Genomic DNA, 24894 nt, shown 5'->3' on the forward strand with positions numbered 1-24894 from the left:
GCAGGGTAGGAAACTGTTAACTACCTCTATTGATGGCAGATACTCTGTTTAACTTGGCTGCTGGCACAGCTGCAGGCAGTATGGACAGGACAGCCTAAGGCCACGTAAGTAGAGGAATGAGGAATTTGCTTCAGCCATTCATACCCACAGCTGCTTTACACGCTGCATTTTGATGTGTCGAATGCTACAATTCTGATTTTCGGCTTGAATTGTTGCACTGGAATTTTTGTCTGGATTCCTCAGGTTATTTCACCTGTCTGTTGTGTAAAGCTTCAGCTGCTCACTGCCATGTGCTTAATGCCCCCTCATGGTTGTTATGTCCAGCCAGTGAACTTGTTTTGTCACTGGAGACATTCATGCTGTTTTAGCGTGAGAATGATTCTATCCCTCACCTTTCACTGATGAGGAATAATGCATTCTTGCTTCATATGGTGCTGTTAGACAGTGAGTGCATCCAGTTTGTGATGTAGCACAGCTATTAGAAAAGGGCCCTCCCTGTCTCTTTGGTTGCAAATGGCTTGTAAAGCAGTCAGGTGAAATGATGCCATCTGTCCAAGTCAGGCTATGTCTTCTGATGCTGTAATTGCTGGCCTTGAAACACTGTGTTGTGTTTATGCAGCAAGGGTTTGGTTGTGGGGGGCTGCAGGGATGGCCTCTCTGAGCAGAGCCCATTAGCTGCCCAGTGCAGGGTCAGAAGGAGTTCCAGCTCTCCCAGTGCAACCTGCAGTTGGTCAGAGCTGAGTCACGAGCGATAGTTTTTCTTGCTTTAGGACATTCCTAAGTATAGTTGGTCTACATTCCTGTAATGCTGTGTAACACTAACAGCTGTTTGTTACTTCTAGCCAACTACAATGACTTGTACCAGTGGTCGGTGGAATCCTTTGCAGACTTCTGGGCAGAATTCTGGAAGTACAGTAACATCGTATGCTCTCGCCTGTATGATGAGGTGAGTTGCTGTTAACTAATCAAATACAACACAAAGGGGAGATCAACCCCTTTTACAGCTGATCTTTTGAACTGCTGCTGGAGTCTCCTTCCATTAACGTGAAGATGTCACGGGTTAACCCGTGTTGAACTTCCTTGTGTACTAGATGTGGTGTCTTGTTTCTGATAAATTCTAATGCAGTGAAATCCTCAAGTTTTGTTGTCCTACACAATCCTTTAGGGGTTGTGTGCTCTCAGATACCCTGGCAGTCCTGGCTGATTGTAAGGAATCTACTCAATAGATTGATCTCTGATTCAGTGTTATTCTGATAGTATATAATGAAATGCTGGCATGCCCCCAAGTTTGTGTTTATATTCTCTGAGTCAGCCTGCCTGGTAAGTGTACCTGTTCCCACCAGTTCTGTGGGACTGCTTCTGCATCTACTTACTGTCAGATAGGGGGGAAGTAGCCCTGAGGAAACGATAGCAGTTGAACACAATCACAAATGGAATAGCAGACCTTGCTGCAGCATTGCTTTGAGACAAAGGAGACTTCCTCTTGCAAATGGAAGACAAAGCTGGAATCCTTCTTCAGTCCTGGTATGGAATATCAGCACCAACCCGTGCTTCTCATTTGAGGAAGGCACAGGTTGACAAATCAATTCAAAAGCTTAATGCAAAAGAACCTTCCTGGGACTTCTGGAGGAGGAACTGGACTTGGTTATTAATCCTTGGAGACCATCTGTACCAAAGACATGGAGCACTTGCAGTTCTGCAGTGGAAACAGGTACGTTTCTTTGCCTTTTCCTGCTTTGCAACTTTTGTATTCAGTACTGTTAGCAAGGCTATTTTCCAGACTTCCATCAGGATGTGAATTATCCTAGGCAAGCAGTTCAGAATTGCCCTTTACCTTTGTGCAGAGCAAACTGAAGAGTTATTCTTGTTCATTTGTCTTACAGGATTCATGTTTCTGGTAGGCTGTCCCTCAAGACACTGCCAACGATTAACAAGATGGAAGGAAGACCGAACAAGGCAATAGTAGCCTAAAAGTGGTCGTTTCCTGAGGATGAGAAGCTGGAAAGATAGGGTTGCCTAGGAAGGCTTTAACTAGACTTCTTGTAGAGCAGGTGTGCAGTGGCCTGGAAACTCTCAAGAAGGGACTTTCTGTGATGTGGGGTCTTTAAACAGGGAGAGGTGAGGTCCGTTATATAGGCAAGTACTGCAAACAGATATATTTGGTGTAATACAGAGCTTGGTGTATGTTTGTACCTTTATCTGTGTGAGCACAGGAGGCCTTGAAGCTGACTTGCTGGTAATTCTTAATTAGTTTCTGCTGGATATCAGGAGGAAGTGCTGCTCACAGTAACTGAGCTGTTGTGTGATAAGTGATAACTAAGAGCTGGAAAGTTTTGTTTGTCCCACTGCTTGATCCCTGTTGCTCAGTGGAAATAGATGTTATGATTTGAGGAGAATAAAAGTTTTCACAAACTAGAGTTGACTCGTTCCTTTGCAGCAAAACATCCCCCGCTTCTGTAAGTCATTCATGGAAAACAATAAAATGCTGTTTATAACACAGACAGCCTGTGTTTTATTGAAACGTGGTGGAGGAGTTACGTATCTGTGTAACTTATGACAAGAACAAAGGTACTCACAGCATATGACGCTATCCTGATGTGGCAGCACTGCCATTATATCAAATTGCAAGTAGCTGTTGGTTTTTAAGTGAGAAATGTAGCTTAAACTTATGGTCTTTCTCCTGTGAGAAGTGCCTGACTGCTGTCCTTCATGTGGAAGGGTTGCTTTTGGTATCTGCTCTTGCTTTTAATGCGGTATGCTGCTTTGCTCTTCAGGTTGTACAGAATATCACATGTACGCAGTGCAGGGCAATGATCATTTTTCATTATAATGGTTAAATGTATTCTCAAAGGTGTAATCTCTGCTTAGGGTAAACACAATCTGTGGGATGGTGATAGTGTAGCAAGCACACCATTTCATGTGGGAGAAACGTGGTAGGGTACTGCAATACAGTGCTTATTCTTACAGCTGAGGCCAAGTGGTGAGTGCTGTGAAGAGCAGTTACAGAACAGCACCTGGATGTGGGAGTGCAGCTGACACTTGCCATGTTTGTCTAATCACATAAATTGGCTTTTTATGCTTCTGCTGTAAGAAAGAGTCAAGACTTAATGGTCCTCATTTAATGGGGATTGCAGCTAGCAATACTGTAGGGTACAATTTCTTTCCTTTCCCAAGAGCTTGCAAAGCATTTACTGTGTGACTCTGAGGTGTGAATGAAAGGGCTGCTGCAAAACGTTCCATATCCACGCTAGAACTAGGAATGATCTCCCACTTAATAAATAGGAGGTATTACCAGCAAGCAGCAAAAACTATGTTGAGGAGATCAAGTTGTGCTTATACCCAGGTGCCACAGCAGCTGGGTTTGACACAGGATTGTAGGCACTTTCTGTGATGTTTTTATCTTAATATTTGGGACTAAATTAAAGACACGAAGGGGAGTTGTTGTTTCAGCTGACTATGACTTCTGTGTGTGGTATTTCTCAATTCTTCATGTTCCTTTTTCCTAAATTGGAAACTACTCAATACGGGGTTATTGGGCCAGCTCTTGGGAGAACACTACACAAATCAAGGATGGTAGAACTGTGAGCACTGTTTGTGATGCGACTTGTGCAGGTTGCTGAAGCTTTGCTCTCTGAATGAAGCTGTGGAGTACTTCAGTGCTGGCAGCTTGCACGCATCCTGCAGTTTGGCTGTTGTGTTTTGTTTCGCTTGTATGCTTAAGGCTGGTCTGGAGGTGGGTCCATCAGCAAGGAATGCTTCCCAGTCTTGTTCTGGTGATGGCTTTCTTTGGTGACAAATCCTTAACTTTTCTAGGCCTTGAATTACAGTTCTGGTGTTTGCCATCTGCAAACCAGCTAACGTTTGTACAATGGTCTTCAACACAAAGAGATATTAGTGTTGTTTCTGACTGTATTATGCTTTTTTCCAGGTGGTTGATACATCCAAAAGCATTGCAGATGTCCCAGAGTGGTTTAAAGGAAGCCGCCTGAACTATGCAGAAAATCTCCTGAAGCACAAAGACAATGACAAAATCGCCCTGTATGCAGCAAGTGAGTACGAATTAATGCCTTTCTGGTATGCATTTATAACTCATGGGAGTTATAGGCCTTATAAAGCAGCCCTGCTTTCAATGAAAGCTTGCAATAAACTGGCTTCGGTGAGCAGAAAAGGAAGTAAAGGTGTAAAGTTCATAGAATATGGGTGGTGCAGCTCATAAAAAAATGGGAAAGCATGCCCTGGGAATCTAGATAGTTCAGAAATGTCCTTGGTGAAGTACAAGAAGTTTTTTTCTCAGTGTTAATTTAGACATGCTGCGATTTTAGAAAAAAGCAGAGTTAAATACTGGTGGTTTAAGTTATTGGTGGAATTATTTGGTTTGATGTATGTTTACGTTGTCCATATAGATCTTGCTTCTTGTTAGGAAATGGTGGATTTCACTCTGTGCTTTGTGTAACTTAATCATAGGGGATGATACCAAAAGGAGCAAAATTCTTTTCCAGCTGAATAGTGTGTCAGTGCCCGAGTAGAGTGAATGCGTTTACTTCCTTGCAAGGGACAGACTTGCACCTGCACCTCTTTACATGACCTGCTGTATTTAATCTTCTTAAGATCTCTTAAGTCAGAGTATTTTTCATTAACCAATCACTGCTGGGTCAGAGTGGTGCTTAAGGAACCTGTGTCGGGCTCCTGAAATCACTGGGGTTGATCCTGTGGGAGCTCTGTGGGTTTGATAGAGCACAGGAACAGAAATATGACTTTCCTAAGCCTTCATTTGTCATGAAGAAAGATCAGAGTCCTCTTCCCTGTTGTTTTAGGGGAACACAACATCTGTAGATGTGATGCTCCGTTTATAAACTACACTCTATTGCTTTCTGTGCTGCTCCCCAGCACCACCTGCTCTCTTGCTCCACGTAGGACTACATTTACTTGAAAAGAGGTCTAAGAAATCAAGAGATTAAGAACACTGCTTGAGGGAAATAACAACTGGAGTTGTTCTGCAAAGCCCTACTGCACCACAGCACACAGTGCATTTTTTGTTGCAGTGATCTTGATCTGTGTTTTCATGAGAAATACTCAATACTGGAAACAGGGTGGGCCAAATGGTTTGCAGAACTCAAGCTAAAGAATTACAGGGCCTTTAAGATGGCAAGCTTTGCTTTTCATGATGTTTAACTTGTTCATTTTGTTTCATGAGTGATTTATTAACCACTTATGTACCATCTGACAACCAGTGTAGGAATGAAAACATCCTGCAGGCCTTCTCAGAGGTGAATAGAGTCCAGTTTAGTTTATTTGCGTTGTGGTATATTGGCATACCACGGACTGGAAGTCCTGTGATTTTTCTCATCAGCATCCTGTCATAATAAAACAGGAGTTAACACCTTATTACCTCTTTCTAGACATAATGAGAAAGTGGAGCAAGAAGGGAGAATGAAGCTGTTCTTTCCATGTTTAGAAAGGAGCCTTGGTAGGTGTGCTCTGCTTTGAATGCTCTTTGAGAATACGCCTATCTCTGGTGAACAGCTTGCATTTTCAGATGGATGTTCCAATTTATAAGAAAGTTCCTCATGTCTTCTGAGTGAATATTACTGATTACTGCTGGCTTCCCAATAAAATGAAGGGCTCGGTACTGTGTGCTTTCTGACTGGTTGCTTTAATAAATCTTGTTTCCTCAGAGGAAGGCAAGGAAGAAATCTTGAAAGTGACCTTTGAAGAACTGAGACAAACCGTAGCTTTGTATGCTGCAGCCATGAGGAAAATGGGAGTAAAAATAGGAGACAGAGTTGTGGGTAAGTATTTATTTATTCACTTGTTTTTGAGGAGGGAAGGTAAAACTTTTTGATGTATGTGGATGAGAAGAGCTGTAAACACTTGGTTATGAATTTTCATTTCATAGAAACGTTCCTAAGTGCAGAAGTAAAAGAGCCGTTTCCTTAATTTTGTATGACATTCACTTCTGCAGAGAAGGGACTTGGATTAACCTGGAAGTTAAGTGCTGTAGAGGGAAGGAGAATACCTCATTCATAGCTTTCTTAAGGTCTGCTTCATAAGTGCTCCATAGGAGCAGAAGTGTTGGAGGCTGCTCGTCTAGTTGAGTTTTGACTCACCGGGTACAGCAAAGTCACACTGGGGCAGCCTTGGGAATCAGGATGCCAGGCTGTGTGCTGTGGTGCCAGCTGGCAATTACAGTGCTTACAGCCCCAGGTAGTGCACTGCGTTTGGAGCTGCAGTTCTTGAGGAATAGATGTGTGCTACTTTGTGCCATCAGTGCTTCTGGGAGCAGGGGCTTCCACCAAATGGTGGTAGTGAATGGCTAATAAGCAGTGACTGTTCAAGTCACCCCAGCTCCAGGCTTAGCACTTGGAGCCATGGGATGCTTTCAGTTATTCACAGTGTTTTCTGGAGTAATTTAAGATTCTCAGTCCTAAGACTCATATAGACTTTTCCATATGAATGTCTTTTTCTTATGAACAGCTTGTACAGTATACAGGCATTACTGAAGCTGGCCTGAGTCCATTCATTTCTGAATTGTTTTTGATCTGTTCTGTGTATACGCTTTGCACACCCTGTAACACACTCTGTGGTTCTGTCAGTGTGGTGCAAATCAAAACTGCAATATCCTTGAAGCTCCCTGACGCCTACCTGGCATTTGTGTTGATGTGCTTATCCATCTTACTGCTGGGATCACACGTCGTTTGAGCAATACCTGGCAACTGTCCTAAGTCTTTGTAAATTCTTGTATGGTGCAAACCCAAAGTGATGAAACTACTTGGTTTGTTTTGTTGCATGTTATAAACCTGAACCTGAGCCCACGTCTTCAAAACCAGCAGGGTGTGCATCATGATCTTTTATTACATCCGTAAATATGATTTACAAACATGGCTGTAAAATACACTCCAGATATCTCGTACTTTGTTATGAATATTCTGCAGAGCTTATAACTGAGCATTTAATTATCACAGCTATGGGCTTGCTATTTTTCATAGAATCAAGTCCTTAATGTAGTATGAACCATCCATCAAAGCCAGGAAGATCTGCCTGAATTAAGTATTTAGTATCTAGTTTTGTTTCCATTTCAATCTTACCATGGTCGTATTTGTACCTGACATGTTGTTGAGGAGCAATGGCCTCTGTCTGAAACCATGCGAGCAAATAGAACTTCAGCTCTTATACAGGAGAATTATTCTCTGTAGCCGGAGAAGAGAAAATGTGCTGACTGTAATTGCAGTCAACGTTATTAGCATGATTATTACTACTATTATCATAACTTCAACATCAATTTCTTCTAGTTAATGAGCGTATTTTGCTCAGCACAATGGGAGGCTGGCTGACTTCTGAATCTTATTTGTTTTGGCAGTTGGCTCACCTCTTCGCTTATTTTAATCAAAAAGAATCCTTGGTGTGCTTGCAGAAGGTAGCAATTCCAAGTTTCTGTTGACAATTAATCATTAATGTCAATGCTTCCTTACACATGAAAGGTAGGATTTAACTGTAAGCTTCAACATCCTGTTCTCAGAGGAGAAAATACGTGTGTTGACTCCAATGGGAAGCCTGGGCTTCTGGTTATTTCAAGAGGTGCAAAATGCAGTGAGGTTGCAGCTATTAAAACAATCAACACAAAAAAAGGCATGCCACGGACATACACACGTCTTGTTCATGTGTGTCTCTCCTTTGCCAGAGGATACAGGCAGTCCTTGGGAGAACTGAAATGTGACCTCACAGTTGGAGGCTGAATCTACTGGCTGTTTTCCAAACCCCAAATTGACATGAGGAGTGAGAGAAGTGTAGGGTGGGAAGGCTTTGGTCCTACAGCCCCTTGCGGTATCAAAGATGAAGCTCTCCAGTGTTTACCAAAAGCTACTGGGGCCTGATTTCTTCTGAAATTTGTGGCAGATGGCACCAAGTGTGATTCTTCACATAGCTTCTAGAAGTGTAATAAGGGGCGTGCTTTCACTGTGTCTGGAAAATCAGCTTTTAAGTGGAAGGGACATATTCTACTGATTTTATTTCAGTTGTGCAACTCCTGCTCAGCCTGCCAAGTTCTGATGCCCTTTGTTGCCATTTTCTCTTAATATTACTGAAGGTCTTGAGCTGTTTGGATCATTCAGGACCATTATGGCTATTTTTCTTTCTTGTGAATTTAATTTCCATTCTTTACCACCTCTAAGACAAGTTTAACTTTTCATTACTTGACATATCCCCTGGTTTGATCAGTACAGTTTATGGTTGCATCATGAGAGCAATAGTCAATTTAAGTTGGAGGTGGGTGAGTGTGGGTGGACAAGCAGCAATGTCAGCACTTTCTCAGCCTGATTTCTTCAGTTTTCCATTTCCATCTCTGAGGAGATGGCACTTAATAATAAACATAATTGAAACAGATGCGTAGGGAAACATCTCTCTTTGAAAGACACATTGCAATATTGTCCATGATGCCTGAACAGCTGGAGGAGACGGATACAATAGCTAATCCAAGCTACACAAATCTAAATGTGAAGTGCTTGTGGTCTCCCACTGGCCATCTGCTTGGCAAATAGCAACCACTGCAGAGTGAGTCAAGTAAAACTGGAAGTGTCTGTGTTATCAGTCTCCAGATACTCTGCTGCTATTATCCCATAGCCAGCTTTGTGCTCTTACAAGTCAGCTGTGCAACCAACTAATCTTCCCCATGTGTTCTCACAAAAATCCTTAACAAAACATCAATGAGTTACATTGTTTAGAGCTGGTAATTTATCTATAGTAACTGCATTAGCCCTGGTTGCTTACGTGGGTTTTAAAGCTAGATTTGTAAGAAGATTAGCATGTTACTAATAGTCTCAGGCCACAGTAATGCTAGGTGGGATGACCCTTTCAAAATCCTACAGGAGTACAAAATCTTATGGTGATGTCAGGAAGAGAAGCTGGGAGGCTGGTGTTTGAATTGACTTTGTGAGCTAATGTAGAGGAGTAGTACAAGCCACAGGGTGGGTGTTTACTTGTGGCTTTAATTGTCTGGCTCACCATAATGTGCAGAGCCTTGTGTTCTTGCCTTGTGGGCTTGTGTAGAGAACTTGCCTGTAGTAAGTGATGCTTGTAAGCTCTGGCAAGGTAATCAAACAGCTCTGAAGCCTGAAGAGGCTTCTTGTGCTTACCTGTGGGCTGCATACTACTGCAAAATCCCCTCCAAAAAAAAGGCTCAGTGGAATTACTTATTAACAGTTAAAAATGAATGCTTCTGCGAGGCAATCAGTGGATAGGAATGGCTCACACACTTCACATTAGTATTCTAGGAAGGAGATTTATCTTAAAAAACAAACGAAACAGTCAAGTCTTGGGATACCGTACTTTATATTGTAGACGTTTGGCCCTAATAAAGTAATAGCAAAATAGACGTGCCTTTATGGACTTTGAGGCTTTGCTGCACTTTATGTACATAAGAACTTCCCTGAACAAAGCACTAGAAGCTGCACACAGCTCTAGGGAGTAATTTGCATTCTGATGATGAGGTTTTCGTTCAGTTGTTCTCTTTCAAGTAAGCTGTTGGGCCCAAATCTTAACACTGTTTTCTGACTTGCTGCTCCCAAAAGCACAACAGCTCTGAATTGTCAGGCTGGTTTGAAAGACTGGTTTCATGGGTTTTGAATCACAATGAAGAAAATTCTAACCTCATAGTTCTAAGTTTATAGATTTTCAAGCTGAGTAGACAAATGGACAAGAATCAAGCACAGCACCCTCTTACTCAAAGTTAAAATGTAATAAGCTGCTAAGATCTATGATTTAGTTCCTGTCCTGAAAAATACTTCCATAAACCTTCATGGATGTCTTTCCCTGAGAACTGGCTGGTCTTGCTGAGTTTCTGCTGCCTGGCAGATGCTTCTGCAGTGCTGCAGCTTGCCCAGAAGTCCAAGATCTCCCTGTGCTCAGCACTTGCAGGTCTGGCTTCAAAAGCATTTTTAAGGCCATTTGAGTTTGCTTTCAAACACCGAATTCTAATTAGATGTCCAAATAATTAGGCGTGCCGTTTGCCTTGTTAAAGTACTCGGACATCTTTCATCTGCTTAAAAAGGATGATCTGAAACTGCAGGTCTTTCATCTGCATTAGGGTGGTTTCAGTGTGAATTTCAGCTGTCTGCTGTTGATCTGTGGGCTGGACTCTGATCGGTTGTGTCAGTTTGAATGGAACTCTAATTGGTGACACAAGAATGAACTGCATGGATTTGAAGGAGCGCAGTATGACTGTGTGGCAAACTTGCAGAGTTGAAGGATGCTTCAGGCTATGACTTCCATTTTTCATCTGTGCCAGCTGGTTATTATATACAGAATGTCTCCTGTAAGCTTTGATAGTTTTTGTTCCATCTTTAACCCTTCAATTTCCACCATAGGTTACTTACCAAACAGCATTCATGCAGTAGAAGCGATGCTGGCTGCGGCGAGCATTGGTGCTATCTGGAGTTCAACGTCGCCAGACTTTGGCATTAACGTGAGTAGCCCTATTGTGCATTCCAGGAAAGCTGTCATTGTTTTGGACAGACCTGAGGACGATGTGGCAGATGGTGCTGTTCACTTTAATCTTACTGCCACCTTGTGGAACAGCAGAGCAAACCGGATTCTTTCTTCCAGCTGCTCCAAGGGGAGCAAAAACTCCTACTTTCAGATGGCAGTAAAAAAATAATAATAGAAAAAAATAGAGAAAAAAGGCTAAAAAAATGTCCCGACACCCAAACTGACGTTACAGCATGCCCTAGAAGGTTTGGGTATACCTCATTTGATAGCCCTTGACACACCATAAACAGTAACAAACTGCTTTTAAAATAGCGTGCTGATTCTTCTGTTTCATAGTTGGAAGGAAAGCATTTGGAAAACACGCTGTCTGTACATTGCAGGATGCAGAAGCTACCGGAGTTCTTAGGCAGTGTGTACCCTCAATCTCACTTCATGATCCCAGTGGCTGGTTAAATGCATGGAGCTGCTGTCTGTGGGTTAGCACTAGAGGGCAGCAGCATGCCGTCAGTTTGCAGTTGAGGTTCTGTCATTGGGAAAGAAAAAATGATTTAAATAATAATAATAATAATAAATCATTGCAGCATGTAATAATCAGTCTGATCTACAAACATTTTCTGCTTGCGTAGAAAATGACAGTATGGAGGACTTTGTTTCAGTGTGGCTTCATCTCTCATCTGCAGGAAGGTTGTTCATTTCATTTGTGTTACAGAGTCCTGCTCTGCTTTTTGTCCATGCTATGTGCTGTTATTTTCAGCACCCGGCTTTATTTTGGCTTTGTGATAGGTTTTTCTAATGAAACTTAGCTGTGGAGCAGCACTGCTATCGATATCATTTATCCTCCTTTAGTTTGGCAGCATATGTTGGCTTGAATTCAAACCTTAAAATCTCAGCAGATCAGAAAAGATCCTCAGGGAGATTGACTCCTACCCAAAGGAATAGGTTTTCCTCCTGTGCGCTTCCATTAGTCTCATTAACACAAATGAAGATATTTTTGTATTTGGGGAAATAGCGTCATGTTTTCAACATCTCCAATCAATTGTGTATACGTGTTTTCTGAATTCTAGCACTGTCTCATTTCAGAGCTGCCTACACAGTGCAAGTCCTGAATGCTGTGCATCCATAGACTGTAAGCATTCAGGATGCGTGCTGTCAGGGAACCAGTGAGTTTCCTCCCACACAGAATACTGCCCTTGGCAGCTCAAGCTTCATTTCTCATGGTCCCTGCTATTCATTTAAGTGCGTTAACAAGAAGGTGCTTCTATTTGGCCTGTGCATATAAGAGGTTGATGGATATGTAAGTTTAAAAGGAGGATCTGCACTTAGAAATGTGTGAGGAGCCTTTGGTAAGGCTTAGCAAAGGGCTTAATTCATGGGGTCCTTTGCAATACTTAGTGCAGGGTTTGAGGCCCATTGAATAGAATGAGCTATATTTGGTATACCTGAGCTTTTCATGAAAGCAATTCCTTGCTGAGCCATCTGGTTGGATTAAAGTTCCAGTGTAGCAATTACACGTTCCATCTGTTTGTATTCCCTTTGTATCACACCAAACTGCCCTGTGGGATTTGATCCTGCCAGTGCTAATGAATCTGACTGGGATTGTTAGCAAGATTAGTAAGACCCTGAGAATTGTTGTCACCTCTGTTTCTGATCCACACTTCTCTTCAGACTTCATTCCTCTGTTAGAGTACCCTTACTCCTCTGGCTTTTAAACAGGCAGCTTGGATTTGGGGTGTATATCTGTATACACACACACACGTGCATGCTTTGTGTAAATTGATCGGTCAGCCCTTCCAAATCGTTACAGAGGAGTGAGCATGCTAACGTACCTAAGACAGATGGAAGTTTGATTCCGTACTCCCTTGGAGATGAATGTTTTTAGTTAACCTACATTTCTGAGATCTTTGGCTAATGTGCTAATGCTTTATTAAAAACCTGTTCTGTTACTGAACCTGGGGATTTTTTAGAGCTAATTGATATAGTTAGGTGTCAGTGCATTGTCACTGTGTGTACGTATTTAGGGAAAGGAAGTACTTCTTCATGCTTTTTTGCATAGTAGAAATTATTTTTCTTCAAGTGATTGAGGAAGAAGTCTGTTAAAGTGACATTCAGCAGAGGCAGCTGCTATTTGTCTTTAATGGTACCCCCAAACCTCATGTGTGGCGTTCAGTGAGCTTTCCTCACTAGGCAACATTGAGATCAGTTGTGCTCAGGCCTCCATACTTCTACAGTAGACTTATTTGTTGTTATTTTATTGCAACCCTGACTCAACCAGCTTGGAAAGAAGTTTAATAGAGATGATTTGATGGATGTCAGAGACATGAAATAGGTACTTGGAATTATGTTACACCTTGAAAATCTTGGTGTGAGTGAAGGACGAGGTCAAGCAGTCTTTTCATGATTCTGACAAGTCCTGTCCTTGCTCCTGGCTTGAAACAACACTGCAATTCAACACTGCAATTCAACATGGAGTGGGTTTTGTTTCAGTAATTCATTTTTAACTTGTTTTTTTATCTTTGTCCCTAGGGTGTGCTGGACAGATTTTCTCAAATTCAGCCTAAGCTCATCTTCTCTGTTGAAGCTGTTGTATATAATGGCAAAGAACATAACCACTTGGAAAAGCTGCTTAGTGTGGTAAAAGGTATTTCACTGCATACCATGTATCTTATACCACAATTGCATGCACTCAAAGCCTCCACAGTTGCTAAAAACGACACCTTTGACTGCTGGTTGCTGTCCTTGCTCCCTTTTAATATCTTTTTGGCCACTTACAGTTGCAGAGCTGATATGAGGAGAAACTTTTTTTTTTACAGGGTTTTAACATAGTCTTCTTGCTAGCTTAATTTCAATCTGTTGATAGCTCTATCAGCATGCATTAACTGTCAGTCTGAGTGGGGGAACGGGAGCTGTTAATGCTGCTTTTTTATGCCTATGTGAAGAGCTGCTGAGAACAACTGAAGAGGTTTTACAGCACTGAAAGCTGATTTTTACACTTAACTTTTTTTTTAAAGTCTGACAGTAATTGCAGTTAAGACTTTTTGGGGGGTTTCTTTGTCTAAAACTATATCAATACTCTGAACATCTGAATTATTTCTGTAATAAGGCATTACACTGTGTGATACAAATGGATTGCAAAGACTTATCTAACTGAGTATGGGCAATGTTTTCTTTCTTCCTTACAGGGCTTCCAGATTTAAAAAAAGTGGTGGTGATTCCATATGTCTCATCAAGAGAAACTATAGATATCACTAAGATTCCAAACAGGTAAACTATTGATATCACTAAGATTCCAAACAGGTAACGGGAGATTTTGAGCTTTGAATCTCTGAGCTAGGGATGAATGCTGGTCATCTCCTGAGAATGTATGACCTTTCCAGCTTGTAAAAGCTCGGATTCAGCCAGATTTCTTGAGCTGGGTCCATACTGCAAATAGGTATTATTAGTTGCTGTAGGTGCGTTGCTTCCACTAACCACCTGCTGGTATTAATTGTTCTCAGATGAAAGCATTAAGTTCCTCATGATCGTTCCCTTCCAAGTCAAGAACGTATCATGGGATGGATGAGAAAGCACAGGGGGAAAAAGAAAATTGATCTGAATTTTTCCATTCTTTCTTTCCCTCATTTACTCTGATAGTTTCTTTAAGATAATCACTGGGACTGCGTAGCATTTAATTTGGGACCACAGCCCCTGTGCTAAAGGTGACCAAGGCTTGAACTGAATTGCACTCTGCATGCAAAGGAGGTTGGCTAGGCAGCAATTTCTGCCCCTCTGTGTGCCATCTCAAACTGCTCTGGTCAGGAGATGCCTTTTCTTGGCTCTATCAGGCTGGTAGGCAGAGCTGTGTTTTCTAGTATCTTAATAATACCCACGCTGTAATCAGTTTTATGGTCTACACATAACCTTGCTCCTTTTTTTAAGCAAAGCACTGATTAACACACAGACACTCATTTCCAGAGTGAGCTGTTAGCAATTTAAACAGAGAATAACAGCTAAACATTAATATATATACTGTTTGCGTATATAGTTTATAGTAAAAGAGCTACCAGGTAAGGAGCTAATCATATATATGGGTCAGGGTAATGCTTTAAAAAAACAAACAAACACAAACATGGATATGTTCTTTTTCTTCCCTCTTATGCAGTATCTTTCTAGAAGATTTCCTTGCTACTGGGAAAGGAGACCAGGCACCCCAGCTGGAGTTTGAACAGCTGCCTTTCAGTCATCCTCTCTTTATCATGTATTCGTCAGGCACAACAGGGGCACCAAAATGCATGGTTCATTCAGCAGGGGTATGTCTTCCCTATACAGTTATGCTATCTGCAGATAACTCCCTGTGCTGTGTTTTTTTTTTCCCTGTAACAGCATCTTAAACCTTTACAGCAGCAGTAGGAGATCATACCAGGCAGTGTGTGACATGTGAAATGGTCCCTTTGGGACACACGTCCTATGTTTGGAGGAAGAAGGAAATGCATTTTGAAGTCTGACAGCTGTTTTGAAGCTGTGTTGGCTTCAGACTGGTTAAATACTTGCAGAAATGAATTAGCAAGAACAGGGCAGGTGTTTTGTTCAGTGATGCATGATAAGCAGTTGGGAGATGAAAAACACAGATGTGGATTAGCCAACAGGATTTCTCTCTGTTGAAGAGTTTACTCTTCCTGTTTTATCCATGTAGCTGCTTGGCTCACTCTTAGCTTTGCCCCTTCTCCTCATCTCAGTGATCTTTTCAGTTCATACTTCCTGAATGTTGAACAAAATGCTGTGATTTGGGACCAGCAGCCATGAGATGCTGCTCTCTGAGGTACCCCGCTGCTCGGCACTGATCCTTATGTGCTGATGATGCGACTCAGGAGCCTCAGTGCCCACTGACTGATCTTTCACACTCTGGGTGCTCAGCCCTGTATTAGCTGCATGTTAAGCCTAGTGAAGACATCCAGACCAGTGGGCTTCCAGACATGTCTTGTAATGCTGAATGCTTAAGATGCGTTGTGAGCATTGTAAGGAAACAAGCTGAATAAGTAAGCATGAGGGAGCATGTTAGACTGTAAGCTTCTGAACGATTGCGTTCTACCAGAGTACATTAGTTTTTTTTAATCAGAGTTACCAGGTTATTTTTCCGTGGGGAATTGTTCATGACCTCTGCCTAAAGTCATTATTAAATTAAAAACACGCCTTTGCTTTGGTTCCAGAGTTGTGGAAAAGTAATAACTAAATGGAGAGAAAGGAAGCAAAATGTCATTTAAATTGAATTTAGTTCTCAGTTTCACTACTTGGTGTGGCTCTTCCAGAGGTAATAGGCATATTTTTCTATATGGAATATTTACATTAACACCTGGATTTCTTCTGGCAAAGCTAAGAAGTTATTCATAACGTTTCTGTATGTGGAATATAAACATTTTAAATGTAGATAATAGTAGTGTATAGCTAGATGGCAGCATTGTGACAGCTCAGCCTATTCGAGCAGTAGCGGGTGAAGTTGGACCTCATTCCAGAGAAAAAAAATCAGATTTACTTCTTTAGTTTTATTGAATGTTTTCTGCCTTCTCTCCCAAAGTTTGTGCTGTTCTCATGACTTTTTCATTTCAAATGTTTATCTGTCATCTGTTTTCTATTAGCATAAATTTCATTGCGTTTACAGGCTACAACTCATTGCATCAATGGATAAAAGATGCAAAACCCACTTGATTTTAAAATCAGGCATGTTGTGTCACTGCAGTGCAGCGACTTAGTGAAGCAGTCTGTAAAATTCCTTGGCCTGACATATCACATGTTAATGATTGGGAAAGTACAGCTGGGTCTCAAACAAAAGTAGAAAGAAGATATGTCACTATTTCACTGTTACTATTGATGCTTTAAACAGTGAGATTTCTCCACATTCCTAGTTGGTTCAATATTTACAAGGTATTTTGTTTCCTGAGAGTTAATGGGGAAGTTGGTTTGTATGAATAATAAACGATAGCTGCTGCAGTTCATAGCAGCTGTAGGTCCCTCCAAGCTGGATAAACTGAAGATAGAATCCTCCTGCTTAATCTACCTGGCAAATCTGACTGGTGAAACCATGCTGTGAAAATTATAGTCTGCATGGACTATTCTGCAACTCTGACTGGACATTGCTGGAAGAGAAGAGAGCTGTTTACTCCACAAATTACACGTGATGTGCACTGGGAATTGCTGAGGTCTAATGAGAAAGGCTGAAAAGTCATGTGAGAAAATGGAGAATGCAATTGCTGCTGCTTTAGATAGGCCCTGGAATTTACTTTAGTTGTGGTTAGAAGGAAACGGTTGTCTGTAATCCTGGAGTGCATCCTGTGAAGGACTGACAGATTAGTTTTTTAGTGTACTGTCATGGTTTTTTTTCTATGTAAACTTAATTTTTTACTTCACTTTTCTTTTTTCAGGGAACACTAATACAGCATCTGAAGGAACACATCCTTCATGGCAACATGACCAGCAATGACATCATTATGTACTACACAACGGCAAGTGTGGCTTATTGAGGCAATTCTAAAAAGCCTTTAATACATTTTCTTTAAAAGTCTGAGAGTTTTTTCCTACAAACTTCCAAGTTCACTTTAATGTACTGTTAATTCTTGTCCTGTTTGACTGGCTTTTACATAAATGTATAAATAAAATGTCAGGTGAAAAGTTTGACCTTTCATCAGAAAATGTTTTAAATGTTTCTGAGCTAATTAGTGAGGAAAAGTAATTTATTTTTACAGTCTCTTAGGGTCACTGATCTAACTGCCTCATCAATTTAATCTGCAAAACGGGCTCTACCTTCCTTCATCATGTAATTAACTATAGCAAAGATGAGCGTTTTTTTGTTGTTCTGTATTGATGGAGAAGGAAGAATTTGCACATCTGAGTTGAGTAGAGGGAAAGAATAAAGCTGAGTGATCTTTGTAGGACTTCAGTTATGTGGTTTTCTTCTTTTTAATGATGTTGTGGTGAAGGAAGTGACTCTGCAGTCTTCTCTACCAGAAGGCTTATGCCTCTCCTTGTCTTCCTTTCTGAACTTTGACACCACTAATTGGTTTGTAGTAATTCTGCAGAGGAATTATAATTACCTTGTCCTAATGTTGTCCCATATCGTGACTCATGCTTTAAAGCTATATGCGTAGGGAGATATGGAATCCCTATCTCAATAGATAGGGATATGTTATAAGCATTCATTAGTAATGTGTACCTGATCAAGTCTTGGGACAGGTGAGAGGAGAATCAGTGCTCCAGCCTTATTTTCTGATTTCTAAGCAATGCAATTAGAGTTAATCAGCAGAGAGATATAAACTCACGTGCTGGTTTAACAGTTTCAAACCTTTGGATGAGGAAAATGGGAGGGGTAGATGGCATATCTTGCACAAGGGCAGGGGGCATGCTTTGTGCCACGTGACTGTGCAAGAAGCCATGACTTCTCTAGTTGCCCTTGGCTCTTCTACAGCTGTATGACAGGAGTCCTCCTGGTCCCGTGGTAGAACTGCCAGTAAAGTGGACCAGTAGCTGTCAAATAAAGTAATTTTGGTACTTTCTCTTTTCTAGACTGGCTGGATGATGTGGAACTGGTTGGTGACTGCACTTGCTACAGGAGCTTCAGTGGTTCTGTATGATGGATCTCCTCTAGTTCCATCACCAAATGTGCTCTGGGACTTGATTGACCGACTAGGGTAGGTGAAGAATCTTAAATCAAGTAATATGGTCTTTGTTTCTGTTAAAATGCTCGTGTGAAACCAACCTCATTAAAGATGCTTTCTTGGTCAAAAGCTTGCACGTGGCATGACATGGTTTTATCTTTTGGCTTGATGTGGAGTAGAACAAATTCTTCAGATTTTACACTATAAACAGTCTTTGAGAGCAGGAGAGACAAAGAGTTTGATCATTTAAAAATGGATTCAAGCATTTGGGTTCCCAGCAAACAAAGGATTTTGGTTCAGTAGTCAGTTTTCAAGAGCAGCCTTTTCAAAACGTAGTAATTGGGAGCAACCTGAAGAGAAATTTCTCAGAACACTCAGAACTTTTACGAGTCTTTTGTTTCAAGCAGCCCAACATATGACTCAATATAACACATTGACTTCAAGACAGAAATTCACTGGAAAAGGCTCAGCAGGGCTACTTATATTTCCATATTTTGCTTTTTAATCTATAATGCTGAGTTCTCTCATTTAAACTTTGCTCTGATTTTTGTGCCATGTAATATTTAAAGGCTGTCATTTAGTCTCTGGCTATTATAACTGAAAGTTAATATCTCGTTCAAATGCATCTATTTGGGGAAAAAAAAAAAACAAACCAAAAACCCCACAACTTTCCACCCCTACCCACCAACCCCCTAAAAAGCATTAGAGCAGGCAGAAGTGTAGACTCAAGAAATAAGATGGCTTATTTTTAAGCATTGTTTCTACATGCCAAAAAGTAAGTGAAGATGATATCTCAAATGTGTCTGCATGTCTCACTTTTGTAATCTGGTGCTAAAAGCGGTGGCCATCTGTGTGGTTCTTCATAATGCAGTCTGTTCCCAACTCAGTCGTGTGTTACATATTAAAAAAAAAGCTTCGACATGTTAAGATTTCCTCACTTCTCTGAAGATGCACCATCGTCTCCTTTGGTTCTCTTGATGATGCTATAAAAATGCTCTCATGTGCTGCTCGGCAGGAATTACTTCTGTGGACATCAGCTAGAGATCTATTTAAGTGAACTGAATGATTGCCCATCAGTTATGTAGCATTTGGAAGGAAATAATAGCAGGTTAATCTCGACATGTGCTGGAGAGGAAGGGTTTAAAAATACAGAGAGAAGCATCATGTATTTTTATCTATAAAACAAGAAGTAACCTGGGGCATGGAAGGGAAATTAGATACAGTAAAGAGATTTTTACAAGAGTAAAGCTAGTTGGTGTGATTGGGCTACATGAAAAGTGAAGGAGCTGCTCCTTCCTTCCTGCCCAAGGTTGGCAGCCTCTCAACTCACCATCATCCACCTGAATGGTGAAGAAAGGGATCCCTGATGGCAGCGGGACAGCTCTCTTTCCATTTCTGAAATGGTGTGATTATCTCAAGTGCTGTTCTACCTTGCATCTTGCCTTTGGAGTGAAGATAGGATCCTGTTTTAACTTGGTTATACTGATGTATGTGTTGCTCAAGCTCTGTGCATTCAGCCCATATCCCTTATCCTAGTTTGCTTCTACTCTTGTTCTTGAGCGAGTTTATTGCTATGATAGAAAATGAATTACCAGGGAATAAGGCTTCTTGGAGGTCAGCAAAACCATCCAGCTAGCACTTCCCCTGATGGAGTTGGGAGGGGTAGAGCCTGTTTCAAATTGCATTGAAAAGCTCTTTTCTCTTTTTTTCCCTTTACTGGATTAGAGTACCAAAAGTTACGAGAGCTGCTCTGAAAGTAATGCCTCCTCTTTTATCACATCTGCTCACGGTGTCAGAGGCAGATGGTGGTGGTATGGTGGTAGAGGTTGAACCTTCCTATCAATATTCTGTTATGTTTTGTTGCTGTATGGCAGTGGCTAATGGTGGGAGCTATGCTGAAAAACAGTGTTTTGTAGCTGAGAGTTTGCTCTATTGAATGGTGGTGTTGTGCTGTTTGTATCTGTGGCAGCTTCCATGGAAATAAATAGGAGGCATTACTTTCTGAGTAACCTCTGCATTTTCATGCAATCAACTCAATTTTCTCTTGGTTCCTGTTGAGATTAATGGCACCTCAGAGCCTGTATGTTAAAGGAGTAAACAAAGATTCTATTTCAGCCTGGGGATTTCTTAAACTAACAAAGTTAAGTGTTGGCTTTCATTGATTACAGAAAGCAGTTCTTGCAGATTCAGTGATTACTTTCTGAAGGGCTGGGAAGGATGTTTGAAGTGCTGTGCTGGTTCTGTGGGTTTTCTAGACAGTATGTAACAACTGGGAGATGGTATTTCTAGACTGCATTTCCTGCATCAGCTGTGGGTAGATCTCCTTTCTTTCTTTCCCCTTCCCTCACAGCATTCAGCGGGTGTTTAATACATTACCAAGGGCTTAAGACAAGGGTGTATTAAGAGTTCTTATTTGATCAGAAAGACACAGCTGCAGTTATTGTGTTCAACATAGAAGATTACATGCCTGGTGCATTACAGGGAACAGATCCCAGAACTCTTTCTGTTCTTGCAGGAAGGGTGCACTGGTTTTAAACCAGATTCCTGCTATCTGCTCAGTTTAGTGCTTCTATTGCTAATGCACGAGTTGTTCTCCACACCACTGCTCTGGGTGCGGATATGAGGAGTGTCATGTTTCTAATTTGTCCAGTATGCGAAACGAACAACGTTCTCAAAGCTGTATTTTATTTATTACATTAATTGAAATATTCAACACGGTGCCTTCGGTGTTGTTGTGAATGTCCTATATAATGTAATTGCTCTGGGTCTGATTGCATTGGCACAAAGACCAGTGATGTGCAACTGGGAGACAGAATGGTCTGCTCCGTTCTAAAGATGCTAAGTGCGATGTCTCAACTTTAATGCGTGCACTGGCTGTTGTAATGTAGAATTATCCTATTTTAATAGGAAGCCAAAAGCAGCTGAAATAGGAATTCTCACTGAATCTTCCCCCCTCTCACGGATACATACAGCCAGATTCTGAATGCTCCCCCTGCATGTACTTACTGCAGTGATGGAATTCATTTATTAAATGAGCCAGGCCAAGCTTCATGTTCAGTTAGACATCTACAGCTCAGGCTTTCATCAGTGGGAATGGAAAATGTATCTACAGAGCACATCACCGACTGCTGTCTTCAGAGTGAATTCTTTGTTAACACTGTGCCCCAAAATGGCAACATTCTGATATGTTGTAGCGTAACAAGGCAGCAGATCTGTGTTAAAGAGCTCAGGGGCAATTACATCCCATTAATGGAGTAAATGTTAGAATGTTTTGTGATGTCTTTGGAGTGTTCAGCAATTAAGAATTCTTGTAAATGAAAGTGAACGTTTTCCAGAAGGTGGGAAAGCTTTGCTTAATATTTAAGGATAGAATTAAAGGTTTGAAAGCTATGGCAATGACGTGTGACCTGAGTTATTTTGATGGCTCAAAGGAATGCTCCTTGCACTTAAAAAAAAGCTCTGGGAGACTTCATTGCTTGACTAATCAATGCATGCAGCGCCTTCAGCCTCTGCTTACTGCAGTGGGGATTGCAATTCAGAATTGCCAACCTTCTGAATCTTTGTGTGTTTAAAGATGTAAGACTTCTAAACTTTTTCTCCCTTTAGGATCACCATCCTTGGAACGGGTGCAAAGTGGCTTGCTGTGCTAGAAGAGAAAAACTTAAAACCATGTAAGCTTCTGCAAACTATTGCATCTCTTTCCTTTTCTTACCCTCTACCCTGCCTTCCCTCTCAGGTTCCAGCCCTTGTCGCAAACAAATCTTATAGTGGTTGTCATGTTGAATGATTATAAACTCTTGTGAAGATTCAACCTGATCTTAGTTTGTGGATTTCCTCCTTTAAAGGTGAAACACACAATCTCCAAACGCTCCATACTATATTGTCTACTGGATCGCCTCTCAAATCTCAAAGCTATGAGTATGTCTACAAACACATAAAGAGCAGTGTCCTCCTGGGATCCATTTCAGGTGATGCTTCTATGCTATATGCATCTTAATTCTGTTCATTGCCTTTGTATTTCCTTTTTGCTTGTTTGCTTCTGTGTGTTTAGGAAACCTTGGCACTGGAGCTTTCAGACTTGGGTATGGTTAAACTAGAATTAATTCTCTCTAGTGCAGATACGTTATGAGTAATTCAGTATGCCATAATGAAGCTGGTGCACAAAAGCTTTTAGATTGAATGTTTCTGATATGTTGGATGTTCTGTGTTTTAGCTTTGTGGGTTTTTTTTTGCAGCAGGATCATTTATTTTGACTCACTGTCCTTAGGGGTAGCAGGGTGAGATCAAGAAAAAGAGTCTATTAACCTACAGAACACAGTGCTCTGGAAATAGCTGACTTCAGCAGGAAATGCCTCTTCGAGAGGTTTCTCCATGCTTCTGTTTCAATTCTTTTGTGCCACATAATTGGCACTGCAGATAAATTGTAATGTAAATTTGTAAATTACATAATTAGAGAAATATCAAGCCCACGGACTGTGTAGTTTGTTGTGAGGAGCGCTGGCTGAGGCAACTTCTGTATGTAGAAGGTCCCTCACAACTCCTCACACTGCTTTGTAACGAAGGCTGAGTTTTCCCAGAGCTTTTAAGCTTCGTTTAGTTTGATGTTATAGTCTGACTATTCTGCTTCTGAAGTCACTTCTAACTCTGCTCTAGGAGTAGTGCTGAATTTTAGACTTGCTACTAGAGACGTTGATGGTCTCAAATGCAGAAGACTGTTTTGATAACTAAAGCTAACAGTATTGATCTTGTCTTAGAATTCTACATCTTTAAAGCCCTGTAAGCATTCCAGTTGAGTTCTCGATACCTATTTTTATTGAGAGAACAGTTCATCCTCTGAGTGTGGTTACCTTCTCCTTGGTTGCCAATGAGAAGAAGAAATAGAAGCTATGTATTGAGTGGAACAGTTTGCTTTCATTAGCTTAAACTAACAAGAAAAGATTTATGGATGATCCTGAATACTGAAGTCAGTGCACCGGGGCCAGTTTGTTTTCTCATTCATAAACTGATTATTTTTAATGAGGTTGAAGAACCCACTGATATGGAACTACTGGAAGAAAAGTTATGCCTTAAGGAATATTTCTGCATGAAAGGCGTTTGTGGTTAAAGAGATGCACACACAAAGCAAGAGAAGAAACCTGTTCTGAGAAACCATATGACAGTGCTAATACTGTTATTCTGTGCTGCATGATGTGAGTTAGGAACATTTGACAAACGTGGTGGTCTGATGTACTGGAGTTCTTAAAGGCTTCTTCTGTTTTAGGTGGGACAGATATAATTTCATGTTTCATGGGTCAGAATGTTACAATTCCGGTTTACAAAGGAGAAATTCAGGCCAGAAATCTTGGAATGGCTGTAGAAGCATGGAATGATGAAGGTACCTACTATCAAAATGTTATTGCACTTACAAAACAGAGCAGTTATGGTGTTAAGTGTGACAGTCATCAGATGGTTAACGGTCAGCTGTAAGTAGTGATTTCACTATAGAAACGTGTTCCACAAAACCTTATTCTGGATCTGTCTGATATATGCAGTGTTGCAGTGCAAATAAACATGTAAAAAACCCTGCTTTTCTATTACCTTGAGAAAGCACATCGGGCCAAGTTCTAGCCTGTGTGTATGGGTGCTATTCAGCTACGTTGCTGTGCATGCCAGTCTGTCCTTACCCTGTGGTATAAGTGTCCTTAAGTTACTGAAGTTAAGGTAGGGATGAGTTCATGAATTAGATAAACTGTAAGATCATCAGTCACCCTTTGCCTCATATCTGCATCAACACCTGCTCTTGTTGTTTACACGCAAGATGCTTTTTGCTTTGCTATTGTGTTCTTTACAGAAGGGAAGTGCAGAAAATAACTTTTTTCTTTGTAAACAGGAAAACCCGTTTGGGGTGAAAGTGGGGAGCTGGTTTGTACTAAGCCCATTCCCTGTCAGCCTACGCACTTCTGGAATGATGAAAATGGAAGCAAATACAGGAAGGCTTATTTTTCAAAATTCCCAGGTATGTGATGAAGGGGGCTGAGTGTTGCTCCTGCTGGCCAAGAGTAAAGACTGTGTTGCTGCTACTGGGAAGGTACGGGTTTGTTCTTGCCCAGTGATAGGCAGGTGCATCTCTAAAACGAGACTGCGAGGATGAGAACTCCAAGGCATATCTGATAATTCTCACTCTATGTTTTCTAGTGTTTTAAATACGGATCCAAATCACTTTAATAAGAATGTCTGGAAAGCTTCAATCCTATTTTGTTCCTGCTCTCATTAGGCAGATATATGGCTACAACAGCTTGGTAATCTGCAATGCAGACATAAACTGCTTGGCATGAGTGTGAAGCAAAAGTGCTCAATAGGTCAGGGAGCAATCCTCCATTAATGAGTTCTACAGCACCTCTGCCAGGCTGCTCCTGCCTGGCAGGAGTGGATCCTAGGGGATAAGTGGTAGCCTGCTGCTTCGTTTGCATGAGGCTTAGGTATGTGCTGCCTTAGACGTGCATATTCTGCATTCATACAGTGCTGCTGTAAGAGGAAATGATGCTGACAGCCAGAGGCTTTCATCCTAATCATTGTGAGAACTCCACTCATCCAGAGTTTGCATATGCAGAGTGGCAGTGCTGTACTCAACGCTGCCCACTGGACAGGGGCTTATAGAGTGAGTCCTCAAGCCCTTTCTGGAGAGGGAAGGCTTTCTGTAAATAACAGTACTGGAGTGTAGAACCACAGGAAAGGTTGGGATAAGCAGAGGAGATAGTCGTATAGGAAGACTGAGGGAATGTGGAAGTTGGTCTGCGTGAGTGTGGCAATAAGT

General features: G+C 41.2%; 1 protein-coding gene across 1 annotated transcript in view; it reads left to right on the forward strand.

Moving 5' to 3' along the window:
- AACS (acetoacetyl-CoA synthetase) overlaps positions 1–24894 on the forward strand; it is a 32604-nt gene that overhangs the window by 1973 nt on the left and 5737 nt on the right. Inside the window, exons 2-14 of the mRNA XM_072350869.1 lie at positions 843–946; positions 3929–4049; positions 5676–5789; positions 10359–10456; positions 13003–13117; positions 13659–13740; positions 14618–14765; positions 16872–16952; positions 18010–18134; positions 21708–21772; positions 21947–22069; positions 23362–23475; positions 23971–24096. Coding sequence (XP_072206970.1) covers positions 843–946; positions 3929–4049; positions 5676–5789; positions 10359–10456; positions 13003–13117; positions 13659–13740; positions 14618–14765; positions 16872–16952; positions 18010–18134; positions 21708–21772; positions 21947–22069; positions 23362–23475; positions 23971–24096 — 1416 coding nt within the window. The remainder of the gene's footprint in view (positions 1–842; positions 947–3928; positions 4050–5675; positions 5790–10358; positions 10457–13002; positions 13118–13658; positions 13741–14617; positions 14766–16871; positions 16953–18009; positions 18135–21707; positions 21773–21946; positions 22070–23361; positions 23476–23970; positions 24097–24894) is intronic.

This window comes from Excalfactoria chinensis, chromosome 16 (genome assembly GCF_039878825.1).
Source record: "Excalfactoria chinensis isolate bCotChi1 chromosome 16, bCotChi1.hap2, whole genome shotgun sequence".
Lineage (NCBI taxonomy): Eukaryota > Metazoa > Chordata > Aves > Galliformes > Phasianidae > Excalfactoria > Excalfactoria chinensis.